At 50.7% G+C, this 13,531-nt stretch overlaps 1 protein-coding gene across 3 annotated transcripts in view; it reads right to left on the bottom strand.

The window, feature by feature from the left end:
- Window positions 1-13,531, bottom strand: part of LOC140393658 (probable chitinase 10) — a 132,756-nt gene that overhangs the window by 48,065 nt on the left and 71,160 nt on the right. For all 3 annotated transcript variants that reach the window (XM_072479941.1, XM_072479943.1, XM_072479942.1), the window contains exons 16-17: window positions 7,430-7,612; window positions 176-292 (exon numbers count right to left, since the gene is read on the bottom strand). In XM_072479941.1, coding sequence (XP_072336042.1) covers window positions 176-292; window positions 7,430-7,612 — 300 coding nt within the window. The remainder of the gene's footprint in view (window positions 1-175; window positions 293-7,429; window positions 7,613-13,531) is intronic.

The raw sequence follows: 13,531 nt of genomic DNA, 5'->3' as shown, positions 1-13,531 counted from the left end.
TAATTCCAGATATGCAACAAATTCAAATTCCACCATCTGTGGTGGGTACAAACCCGGTTCCCCGTGGCATTACCCTGCGTCTCGAGATGACAGGTTCAGTGAGAATATCACAACACCATCACCTTTCATTTGTGGCAAAGGTGTGAAATTACAGAGGTAAGTTCAAAACTCCTACTTTGGTGGTGAAGCTCTGCTGGTCGTCATATCCAACCCATTGATTACCCTGGAATGCATAAGGAACCTTCTGATCGTCAATAAATTTAATGGTCGCATTTTTCAAAAATAGACAGACCTGTCAATCAAAGGCAATAAGTACAGTGAACGTGTCAAAGAAATGAATAGTGTTCTCCCATAGTTTCAATCACATTTATACTCAGTACTTAATCAAATTCTATTCATATTTAATGAAATATATTTTCAACTGCAACAGTAACTTCATTGCAGTGTTTTTTTTTCTTTTAATAAACATTTTATTGAGGTATTTTTGGTATAGTGACAACAACAAAATAAACAATATACATGAAACCATAAACATAGTGCAAAAGCCATTTACCTCTCGTACAGGTCCCACCCTTATTAAGCCCCTAGTCTAATCAAAACTAACCCCCGCCCCCCCCCACCCCCCCCAACCCCGTCTGCTGACGATTAATTTTCCGCGAAGAAGTCGACGAACGGTTGCCACCTCCGGGCGAACCCTAACAATGACCCTCTCAAGGCGAACTTGATTTTCTCAAAACAGAGAAAGCTAGCCATGCCCGATAGCCAGGTCTCCGACTTTGGGGGCTTTGAGTCCCTCCAAGCTAATCGTACCCGTCCCTGGGCTACCAGGGAAGCAAAGGCCAGAACATCTGCCTCTTTCTCCTCCTGGATTCCCGGGTCTTCCGACACCCCAAAAACTGCCACCTCTGGACTCAGCGCCACCCTTGTTTTTAACACCGTGGACATGACGCCCACAAACCCCTGCCTAAATCCCCTCAGCTTTGGACATGTCCAGAACATGTGGATATGGTTCGCTGGTCCTCCCGCGCATTTTGTGCACCTGTCTTCCACCCCAAAGAATCTGCTCATCCGGGCCGCTGTCACGTGAGCCCAGTGAACGACCTTAAATTGTATCAGGCTGAGCCTGGCACATGTTGCGGACGTGTTGACTCTACTCAACGTGTCTGCCCACAGACCATCCTCTATCTCTCCTCCCAGCTCCTCCTCCCACTTGCGCTTCAGCTCCTCGGTCTGCATCTCCTCCGACCCCATAAGCTCCTCATAAATGTCCGAGACGCTCCCTTCTCCTACCCACCCTCTGGAAACTACCCTGTCCTGATCCCCCTTAGCGGTAGGAGCGGGAAGGTTACCTGCAGATACCTGAATTTGTTTCCCCTCGCCAACCCAAACTTTTCCTCCAGCGCCCTCATACTCGGAAAGCTCCCCTCTCTGAACACACCCCCCATCCTCTCAATCCCCACTTTCCGCCATAACCGGAAACCCCCATCCATACTTCCCGGGGCAAATCGGTGATTATCACAGATTGGGGACCAGACCGATGCTCCCACATGCCGCCTCCACTGGCCCCAAACTCTCAGGGCCGCCACCACCACGGGACTGGTGGAGTACCGTGCCGGCAGGAACGGTAGAGGTGCAGTTACCAATGCCCACAAACTGGTGCCCTTACATGAAGCCACCTCCATACGCACCCATGCCGACCCCTCCCCCACCAGCCACTTCCTGATCATGGCTATATTAGCCGACCAGTAATAGTTGGCGACTCCACTCAAGCATTACCTTCCTTACTCGATGGGTCTTGCCCACCCAGACAAAGTCTGTGATCACTCTGTTGACCTGATTACAAAAGGACTGCGGAATAAAGATGGGGAGACACTGAAATACAATTAGGAATCTTGGGAGGACCGTCATCTTCACCATTTACACTCTCCCAGCCAGAAATAACGGAAGCGCGTCCCATCTCTGAAAATCATCCTTTATTTGTGTGGTAAACCACTGTGTTCTGAAATTAGAGGTTGAAAGGTAGAACCTGCACTGCAGGTTCACCTGGGGCCCCTGCTCCGCCGAGGAGCCGGGTTATAAATATGCGTGGCTTCCAGCTCGCAGCCATTTTGCCAGCTGCTGTGGGAGGCCACACATCTGATACTAATAAAGCCTCCGTTTGGATTCAACTTCGTCTCCAGTCAAATTGATCGTGCCTCAATTTACTAGTATCAGATTCAGAAGATGGACCTCCGGATTAAACCAGATCGCCTGCAGCTGGGTCCACACGCAAGCGACGCCAGAAAGAACTTCCAGCACTGGCTAGCTTGTTTTGAAGTATATATCAACGCGGCGCCGACCCCTGTTCCAGAGGCTCAAAAGATTCAAATCTTATACTCTAGACTCAGCTCCAAAGTCTTCCCGCTGATCCAGGATGTGCCCAATTACGCTGATGCCATGACTTGACTCAAAGAAAATTATGAGCAGAAGACGAACACGCTCTTCGCCAGACACACGCACGCAACGCGTACTCAACTACCTGGTGAGTCAATCGAGGGGATCTGGAGGGCCCTGGTCCCACTAATGCGGGACTGTGACTGCCAGGACGTTACAGCTAAGGAGCACTCAGATCTCCTTATGTGGTACACTTTTGTAACTGGGATTGAGTCCGATGTTATCAGGTGCGGCTCCCAGAAGGGACCTCGCAGAGACTAAAACACGAGCACTCTCCATGACGATCGCCCTGCGCAATGTCCAGTCCGACGCCCCTAACCGCGCGGCCCACTCCTCCTACGCTTCATGCGCCCCACAGGCAGCCGCCCCAGCGTGGGTGCTACCCACCCAATACGCCTGCGCTACGCGCCAGCCGGTGATCTCCAGGGGGCCCCGATGCTATTTTTGCGGCCAGCAAAGACACGACCGCCAACGCTGTCCGGCCCGTGCTGCCCTTTGTAAGGCCGGCGGGAAGAAGGGCCACTATGCAGCGGAGTGCCAGGCCCGCTCAGTGGCCACGGACGCCCCCACCGCCCCCGGTCACGGACAAAGGGCACCGCTATTCTCCTCTCCTCCCCAGGCCATATGCGAGCAATGGGCGCTGCCATCTTCTCCCCCGCACAATACGTGCGTTTCATGGGCGCCGCCATCTTGCTCCACCCCCGCAACGTGCGTTCCATGGGTGGCGCCATTATGTAAACCCCAGGACCTCCGGGCGCCGCCACCTTGTCCACACCGCAGCACATGGATACCATCGACGTTTCAGAACCCCAACTCCAATGGCCGCCTCACTACCCGACGACCAACCATGACTTGCATCCATGGCAATCGACCAGTCCCGACCACATACTCTGACCAACGCATCCACCAGCATGAAAGTCAACGGCCATGTGACCTCCTGCCTACTGGACTCCGGGAGCACCGAGAGCTTTGTACACCCGAAGACAGTAAGGCACTGCTCCCTTAAGGTACACCCTACCAATCAAAGTATCTCCCTGGCCTCCGGATCCCATCGCGTAGCGATCCAGGGGTACTGCACGGTCAAGCTCACAGTCCAAGGCGTAGAGTTCCACGGTTTTCGCCTCTACATCCTCCATAGGCTCTGCGCTGCACTTATCCTCGGCCTGGACTTTCAGTGCAATCTCCAGGGCCTGACCCTTAAATTCGGCGGACCCTTACCACCGCTCACTGTGTGCGTCCTCGCGACCCTAAAGGTCGATCCTCCTTCCCTCTTTGCCAATCTAACTCCAGATTGCAAACCTGTCGCCACCAGGAGCAGACGGTACAGCACCCAGGATAAGGCCTTCAGCAGGTCCGAGGTCCAGCGGTTGCTTCAGGAGGGAGTCATCGAGGCCAGCAACAGCCCCTGGAGAGCTCAAGTGGTAGTGGTTAAGTTTGGGGAGAAAAACCAAATGGTCATGGACTACAGCCAGACCATCAACAGGTACACACAGCTCGACGCGTACCCTCTCCCACGCATATCTGACATGGTTAACCAGATTGCACAGTACCGGGTCTTCTTAACGTTGGACCTGAAATACGCTTACCACCAGCTCCCCATCCGTAAATCGGACTGGCCATACACCGCCTTCGAGGCAGACGGCCGGCTATATCACTTCCTTAGGGTCCCCTTCAGCGTCACCAATGGGGTTTCGGTCTTCCAAAGGGAGATGGACCAAATGGTCGACCGGTACGGCTTGCGGGCCACGTTTCCGTATCGAGACAATGTGACCACCTGCGGCCATGATCAGCAGGACCATGGCGCCAACCTCGCTAAATTTCTCCGCACCGCCACTCTCCTCAATCTCACGTATAACAAGGAGAAGTGTGTGTTCCGTACAAACCGCTTACCCATCCTCGGTTACGTAGTCCAGAACGGAGTTCTGGGGCCCAATCCCGACCGCATGTTCCCCCTCATGGAGCTCCCCCTCCCCCACTGCCCCAAGGCCCTCAAAGCTGCCTGGGGTTCTTCTCGCATTACGCACAGTGGGTCGCAAACTATGCGGACAAGGCCCGCCCACTTATACAGTCCAGTCATTTCCCCCTGACGGCCGAGGCCCGGATCAGAGCTGATATTGCCAAAGCTGGAATGCACGCTGTAGACGAAACACTTCCGTTCCAAGTAGAAAGCGACATATCAGACATCGCCCTTGCCGCCACCCTCAACCAGGCAGGCAGGCCCGTGGCATTCTTTTCCCGCACCCTCCATGCCTCCGAAATTCAGCACTCATCCATCGAAAAGGAGGCCCAGGCTATCGTTGAGGCTGTGCGACATTGGAGGCATTACCTGGCCGGCAGGAGATTCACTCTCCTCACTGACCAATGGTCGGCAGCCTTCATGTTCAACAACACACAGCGGGGCAAGATCCAAAATTATAAAATCTTGCGATGGAGAATCGAGCTCTCCACCTATAATTACGAGATTAAGTATCGCCCTGGCAAACTCAACGAGCGCCCAGACGTCCTATCCCGAGGTACATGTGCCAGAGCACACGTAGACCAACTCCGGGCCCTGCATGACAGCCTTTGTCACCCAGGGGTCACTCAGTTGTACCATTTCATTCAGGCACAAACTTTGCCCTACTCTGTCGAGGAAGTAAGGACGATCACCAAGGACTGCCAGGTCTGTGCGGAGTGCAAACCGCACTTCTACCGGCCGGACCGCGCGCACCTGGTGAAGGCCGCCCGCCCCTTTGAACGCCTCAGCGTGGATTTCAAAGGCCCCTTCCCCTCCTCCGACCGGCACGCGTATTTCCTCAGTGTGATCGATGAATACTCTCGGTTTCCTTTCGCCATCCCATGCCCCGACATGACGTCTGCCACCGTTATCAAAGCCCTTAATTCTATCTTCACTCTGTTTGGCTTCCCCACCTACATCCACAGTGACAGGGGAATCCTCATTCATGAGTGATGAGCTACGCCAGTTCCTGCTCAGCAGGGGTATCGCCTCCAGCAGAACGACAAGCTATAACACCCGGGGAAACAGACAGGTAGGAAGGGAGAATGGGACGGTATGGAGGGCTGTGCAGCTGGCCCTATGGTCCAGAAATCTCCCGTCCTCTCGCTGGCAAGAGGTCCTCCCTGATGCACTACATTCCATTCGCTCTGCTACTAACAGTACACCGCATGAACGTCTTTTGGCCTTCCCCAGGAAGTCCACATCCGGGGTATCGCTCCCAACTTGGCTCACAGCTCCGTGTACCGCGCTTCTCCGTAAACATGTGCGGCTCCACAAGGCGGATCCGTTGGTGAAAAGGGTGCACCTGCTCCACGCAAACCCATAGTACGCCTACGTGGCGTTCCCCAACGGCCGCCAGGATACCGTCTCCCTCAGGAACCTGGCACCAGCAGGTTCCGCCCCCACACCATCCCCGTCGCCCCCGGCGCCACCCTCCCCTCCCCCGCCGCCCCCATCACCCCCCCTAGGAACGTCCGTCCGCCCCCTGCCCACCCCCGTTGATGAAGAGGATTTCGGCCTGCTCCCGGAGTTAACTTTGACCACGACAGCACCAACATCGCCGGCTCCACTTCGTCGATCTCAAAGGACCATCAAGGCGCCGGACCGGCTGAACCTCTGACCGGCCCGCCGGATGACCAGGGACATCTTTTTTACTGCTCTGTAAATATTAAAAATTGCTAATTGTATATGGGTATCCACCACCCCCGCCGGACTCAATTTTAACAGGAGGTGAATGTGGTAAACCACTGTGTTCTGATATTAGAGGCTGTACGGTAGAACCTGCACTACTGCTTCACCTGTGGCCCCTGCATGCTAGCTCCGCCCAGGAGCCGGGTTATAAATATGCGTGGCCTGCAGCTCGCAGCCATTTTGTCAGCTGCTGTGGGAGGCCACACATCTGATACTAATAAAGCCTCAGTTTGGATTCAACTTTGTCTCCAGTCAAAATGATCGTGCCTCAATTTGGTCCACCAGCCGGGCCAGATTTAATTTATGCAGCCGGTCCCATTCCTGCACCACTTGGATGCCTAGGTACCTAAAGCTTCCCTCTACTAACCTAAATGGCAGCTCTCCCAGTCGCCTCTCCTGTCCCCTCGCCTGGACCACAAACATCTCGGGCGAAATTCTCCCGAAACGGAGCGATGTCCGCCGAGTGGCGCCCAAAACGGCGCCAATCAGACGGGCATCACACCGCCCCAAAGGTGCGGAATGCTCCGCATCTTTGGGGGCCGAGCCACAACATTGAGGGGCTAGGCGGGCGCCGGAGGAATTTTCGCCCCGCCAGCTGGCGGAAACGGCCTTTGTTGCCCCGCCAGCTGGCGTGGAAATTACATCCCCGGGCGGCGCATGCGCGAGAGCGTCAGCGGCCGCTGACAGTTTCCCACGCATGCACAGTGGAGGGAGTCTCATCCGCCTCCGCCATGGTGGAGACCGTGGCGGAGGCGGAAGGAAAGAGTGCCCCCACGGCACAGGCCCGCCCGCGGATCGGTGGGCCCCGATCGCGGGCCAGGCCACCGTGGGGGCATGCCCCGGAGCCAGATCGCCACGCGCCCCCCCCCCCCCCAGGACCACGGAGCCCGCCCGCGTCGCCTTGTCCCGCCGTTCAAAAGGTGGTTTAATCCACGCCGGCGGGACAGGCATTTTAGCGGCGGGACTTCGGCCCATTCGGGCCGGAGAATCGAGCGGGGGGGCCCGCAAACCGGCGCGGAGCGATTCCCGCACCTGCCGAATCTCCGGTGCCGTAGACTTCGGTAACTGGCGGGGGCGGGATTCACGCCAGCCCCAGGCGATTCTCCGACCCGGTGGGGGGTCGGAGAATGACGCCCCTCATTCTTTCCCATATTATGTTTATATCCTGAAAACCAGCCAAATTCCCCTCGAGTCCTCATGATTTTTCATTGCAGTGTTAATGTGAGTCTACTTGTGACAATGAAGATTATTAAGTCTAAATTAAAATCTAGCCTGGTCAAACCAATTTCCCATTGATGTGATCATTACCTCACTGTACGACAAGAATCCCGGTTTGACTGTGTACGGACCACGGTCACCTCCTCCAGAAACTGGAGCACCAACCCCTGTTTGGCTGGTTTTTAGGGTGTAGCTATTTGCATGGGTCGGAAATCCAACAAGTAGTTTTTCTGCAGGTGCACCTTTGTCCCTCCAGTAGTTCAAAATATATTCCTGCAAAAATAATAATAGTAAATTTATCGAAAAATTTCAAACTAAAAATGTTTTCTTTTGATTGGAAGGGTTAAAAATCATACTGGCTGACACCAGCTGCTGCTTGCCAGCTTCTAAATTCTTACAGACGGAAAATTAGTGATGAGAAGCCAGTTGCCTTCAGCTCAGGCAGTCTAACAAAGCAACTCAAGCAGCATTGCTGACAAACCTCATTAAATTTTGTGAAGAGGTGACTAAAGTAGTGGACAGGGAATGTCTATGGATATTATTTATATGGACTTCCAGGAGGCATTTGATAAAGTCCCATACAAGAGACTAAAGTGGAGGCCCATGGAGTTGAGGGCAAATTATTGACATGGTCAGGAAATTGGTTGAGTGGGCGACAGAGAGTGGGGATAATGGATAATTACTCGAATTGGCAGGAGGTGACTAATGTGTACCACAGGAATCTGTGTTGGGGCCTCGATTATTCACACTATTCCCTAATGACTTGGATGATGGCAGAGAATGTCATATATCCAAATTTGCTGATGATACAAAATTTGGTGGCATTTTAGACAGCCTCGATAACAGCATAAAATTGCAAGGAAATTTTGACAGACTAGGTAAATGGGCAAAACTGTGGCAGATGGAATTTAATATAAGCATGTGTGAGGTTATCTATTTTGGCCCCCAAAAAAGACAGAGCAGAGTTCTTTCTGAATGGAAAGATGTTAAGAACTGTGGGTGTCCAAAGAGACTTGGGGATTCAGGTACAGAGATCTTTAAAATGCCACAAACAAGTGCCTAAAATAATCAAACAGCCTAATGGAATGTGAGCCTTTATATCTAGAGGACCAGAATATAAAGACACAGGGGTTATGCTGCAGCTTTACACAACCCTGGTTAGACCCCACTCGGGATCACTGTGAGCAGGTATGGGCACCACACCTTGGGAAGGATATTTTGGCCTGCGGGGGAGAGCAACGTAGGTTTACAAAAATGAGACTAGGACTTCAGGGGTTATGTTATGAGGAGAAATTGCTCAAATTAGAAATGTTTTTTCTAGAATTTTGAAGGCTATGGATTGATATTTGAAGTCTTCAAGATCATAAGAACATAAGAACTAGGAGCAGGAGTAGGCCATCTGGCCCCTCGAGCCTGCTCCGCTATTCAATGAGATCATGGCTGATCTTTTGTGGACTCAGCTCCACTTTCCCGCCCCCCCCCCCCCCCAGCACCATGACCCTTAATCCCTTTATTCTCCAAAAAACTATCTATCTTTATCTTAAAAACATTTAATGAAGGATCCTCAACTGCTTCACTGGGCAAGGAATTCCATAGATTCACAACCCTTTGGGTGAAGAAATTCCTCCTAAACTCAGTCCTAAATCTACTTCCCCTTATTTTGAGGCTATGTCCCCTAGTTCTGCTTTCACCCGCCAGTGGAAACAACCTGCCCACATCTATCCTATCTATTCCCTTCATAATTTTATATGTTTCTATAAGATCCCCCCTCATCCTTCTAAATTCCCATGAGTACAGTCACAGTCTACTCAACCTCTTCTCGTAATCCAACCCTTTCAGCTCTGGGATTAACCTAGTGAATCTCCTCTGCACATCCTCCAGCGCCAGTATGTCCTTTCTCAGGTAAGGGGACCAAAACTGAACACAATACTCCAGGTGTGGCCTCACTAACACCTTATACTGTCGCAGCATAACCTCCCTAGTCTTAAACTCCATCCCTCTAGCAATGAAAGACAAAACTCCATTTGTATTCTCAATCACCTGTAAACCAACTTATTGCGACTCATGCACTAGGACACCCAGGTCTCTCTGCACAGCAGCATGTTTTAATATTTCATTATTTAAATAATAATCCTTTTTCCTGTTATTCCTACCAAAATGAATAACCTCACATTTGTCAACATTGTATTCCGTCTGCCAGACCCTAGCCCATTCACTTAAACTATCCAAATCCCTCTGCGGACTTCCAGTATCCTCTGCACTTTTTGCTTTACCACTCATCTTAGTGTCATCTGCAAACTTGGACACATCGCCCTTGGTCCCCAACTCCAAATCATCTATGTAAATTGTGAACAATTGTGGGCCCAATACTGATCCCTGAGGGACACCACTAGCTACTGATTGCCAACCAGAGAAACACCCATTAATCCCCACTCTTTGCTTTCTATTAATTAACCAATCCTCTATCCATGCTACTACTTTCCCCTTAAAACCATGCATCTTTATCTTATGCAGCAACGTTTTATGTGGCACCTTGTCGAAAGCTTTCTGGAAATCCCGATATACCGCATCCATTGGCTCCCCGTTATCTACCGCAATGGTAATGTCCTCAAACAATTTCACTAAATTAGTTAGGCACGACCTGCCCTTTATGAACCCATGTTGCGTCTGTCCAATGGGACAATTTCCATCCAAATGCCTCGCTATTTCTTCTTTGATGCTAGATTCCAGCATCTTCCCTACTACCGAAGTTAAACTAACTGGCCTATAATTACCTGATTCCTGCCTACCTCCTTTTTTAAATAGTGGTGTCACGTTTGCTTATTTCCAACCCACCGGGACCACCCTAGAGTCTAGGGAATTTTGATAAATTATCACGAGTGCATTTGCAATTTCCCTAGCCATCTCTTTTATTGTCCTGGGATGCATTCCATCAGGGCCAGGAGACTTGTCTACCATTAGCCCCATTAGCTTGCCCATCACTACCTCCTTAGTGATAACAATCGTCTCAAGGTCCTCACCTGTCATAGCTTCATTTCCACCAGTCACTGGCACGTTATTTGTGTCTTCCACTATGAAGACCGACCCAAAAACCCTGTTCAGTTCCTCAGCCATTTCCTCATCTCCCATTATTAAATCTCCCTTCTCATCCTCTAAAGCACCAATTTCACCTTAGCCACTCTTTTTTGTTTTATATACTTGTAAAAATTTTTACTATCTGTTTTTATATCCTGAGCATGTTTACTCTCATAATCTATCTTACTCTTCTTTATAGCTTTTTTAGTAACTTTCTGTTGCCCCCTAAAGATTTCCCAATCCTCTAGTCTCCCACTAATTTTTGCCATGTTGTATGCTTTTTCCTTCGATTTGATACTCTCCCTTATTTTCTTAGATATCCACGGTCGATTTTCCCTCTTTCTACCGTCTTTCCTTTTTATTGGTATAAGCTTTTGCTGAGCACTGTGAAAAATCACTTGGAATGTTCTCCACTGTTCCTCAACTGTTTCACCATAATGTCTTTGCTCCCAGTCTACCTTAGCCAGCTCTTCTCTCATCCCATTGTAATCTCCTTTGTTTAAGCACAAAACACTTGTGTTTGATTTTATCGTCTCACCCTCCATCTGTATTTTAAATTGCACCATACTGAGATCGCTCCTTCCGAGAGTGTCCCTAACTACGAGATCACTAATCAATCACACAGGACCAGATCTAGGGTCGCTTGTTCCCTCGTAGGTTCCATTACATAATGTTCTAGGAAACTATTGCGGATACATTCCATAAACTCTTCCTCAAGGCTGCCTTGACCGACCTGGTGAAACTAATCGACATGTAGATTAAAATCCCCCATAACTGCTGTACCATTTCTATATGCATCAGTGACTTTACCCCTTACTATTCCTGATTTCCACCCAAATGGATTCAACCTTATCCTCCATAGCACCGATGTCATCCCTCACTACTGCCCGGATGTCATCCTTAAATAACAGAGCTATTCCCTTACCATTCACTCTGTCCTTCCGAATAGTTTGATACCCTTGGATATTTAACTCCCAGTCGTGACCATCCTTTAACCATGTTTCAGTAATGGACACTAAATCATAGTCATCCACGATGATTTCCGCTATCAACTCATTTACCTTATTCCGAATACTACGAGCATTCAGGTAAAGTACACTTATGTTGGCTTTTATACGTCCGTTTTGAATCTTAAAACCTCTATCAGTAACCTCTACTAAGTTATTTTTCCTTTTAACTTTTCTCCTAATTTTCCTTATCTTAGAGCCCATATCTTCATGTAATAACCTGCTGCTTCACTTTCCATTTATGTTTTTACTTCCTGTTTTATTCCTTTTAGTATTACTGGTAATATTAACAGGGAAAGTCCGGGTAGATGAAGATAAACTATTTCCACTGGTTGGAGATTCTAAATTTAGGGGCAATAGTCTAAACATTAGGGCCAGGCCATTCCGGAGAGATGTTTGGAAGAATTTCTTCACTCAAAGGGCCGCACGGTAGCACAGTGGTTAGCACCGTGGCTTCACAGCACCAGGGTCTCAGGTTCGATTCCCTGCAGGGTCACTATCTGTGTGGAGTCTGCACGTTCTCCCCGTGTCTGCGTGGGTTTCCTCCGGGTGCTCCGTTTTCCTCCCACAGTCCAAAGACATGCAGGTTAGGTGGATTGGGCCATGCAAAATTGCCCTTCGTGTCCAAAATGGTTAGGAGCGGATATTGGGTTACGGGGATAGGATGGAAGTGAGGGCTTAATTGGGTCGGAGCAGACTCGATGGGCTGAATGGCCTCCTTCTGCACTCTATGTTCTAAAAGTTTGAAACTCTCTCCCACAAAGAATAGTTGAATCTGGAACAGTTGTTAATTTTGAATCGGAGATGGATAGGTTTTTGTTCGGCAAAGATATAAAGGGATATGGCCCAATGACAGGTATATGGAGGCAATTCTCCCCCCCCCCACGCCGCGTGGGAGAATCGCCGGGTCACCGCCCGAATCGCGACACGCCACCTCGACCCCCGAACGCGATCCTCCCACCCCCCAAAACCAGCGTCGCGCGATTCGCACCGGGCCGCTCGGAGAACTGCCGCAAACGGCGAGCGGCGATTCTCCGGTCCCGATGGGCTGAGCGGCCGTTACGACACGACAGGTTCCCGCCGGCGCCGTCCACCCCTGGTCGCTGCCGGCGGAAACTCTGCGGGAACACTGGGGGGTCGGACAGTGTGTGGAGGGGGAAGTGGGGCTCCGATGGGGTCTGGCCCTCGATCAGGGCCCACCAACCGGCGGGCTGGCCTCTCCCCCCCTGGGCCTACCTCCTTCCGCGGACGGCGCCAGAAAACCGGCGCCATGTTGGTGAGGGGCCATCGCGCGTAAGAAGTTTCCCGCGCTTGCGCAGGATTGGGCTGCCTCAACTGCGCATGCGCGGGTTGGCGTGGCGCCCATTTGGCGCCACGTAAGGACGCTGGAGCAGCGTGAACCGCTCCAGCGCCGCGCTGGCCCCATGTGGGGGCCAGAATAGGTTGTGCCCGGGCCCTGTTCGCGCCGTCGTGAAACGCGACGGCGTTCACAACGGCGCGAACACTTAGTCTCCATTTTGGAGAATCGCCCCCATGGAGTTATGATTCAGATAAGCCATGATATCATTGAGTGGCGGGAACGACTCGAGGGGCTGAATGGCCTACTCCTGGTTCTATGTTCCTCTGATATATGAATCATCGTGAGGCTGTAGTTACACAGCTTGCACACAAAAACACAATTGATTATTTTGCAGCTGCAGCGCACCTGTGCCTGATGGAAACACTGGACAAGGGGATGGGTGTACGGTGCACCGCAGCTCAGGCATATCTCTATTTTAATCATGTCGAGCAGATAATAGATAAGTAGAAACAAATAGGTGCAATATTATCATTAAACATATGTGCCCTGATTATGTTTGGTAACTATACTCATACGTCATACATAATGTAATCCGAATTATTAGTTGTAAATGGACATAGATAACTTCTGAGCAAATGTATTCTTTTAATTGCTCTATATCAATTCCTTGCAAGATCAGCAAAGATATCACTGCTCTATATTTTCTATGATCGGGGAGCTGGCAAGCCACCTTGTGGATGCTTAGTTCCCCTGTTATAGCAGGAATAAAGTTCTTGAACTGAAACTCGAAAGTGTCGTCTGGCCAGTTGG

Source organism: Scyliorhinus torazame, chromosome 17 (genome assembly GCF_047496885.1).
Source record: "Scyliorhinus torazame isolate Kashiwa2021f chromosome 17, sScyTor2.1, whole genome shotgun sequence".
Classification (NCBI taxonomy): Eukaryota; Metazoa; Chordata; class Chondrichthyes; order Carcharhiniformes; family Scyliorhinidae; genus Scyliorhinus; species Scyliorhinus torazame.
The sequence above is the reverse complement of the archived record's forward strand: the minus strand, read 5'-3'. Positions and strand labels throughout refer to the sequence as shown.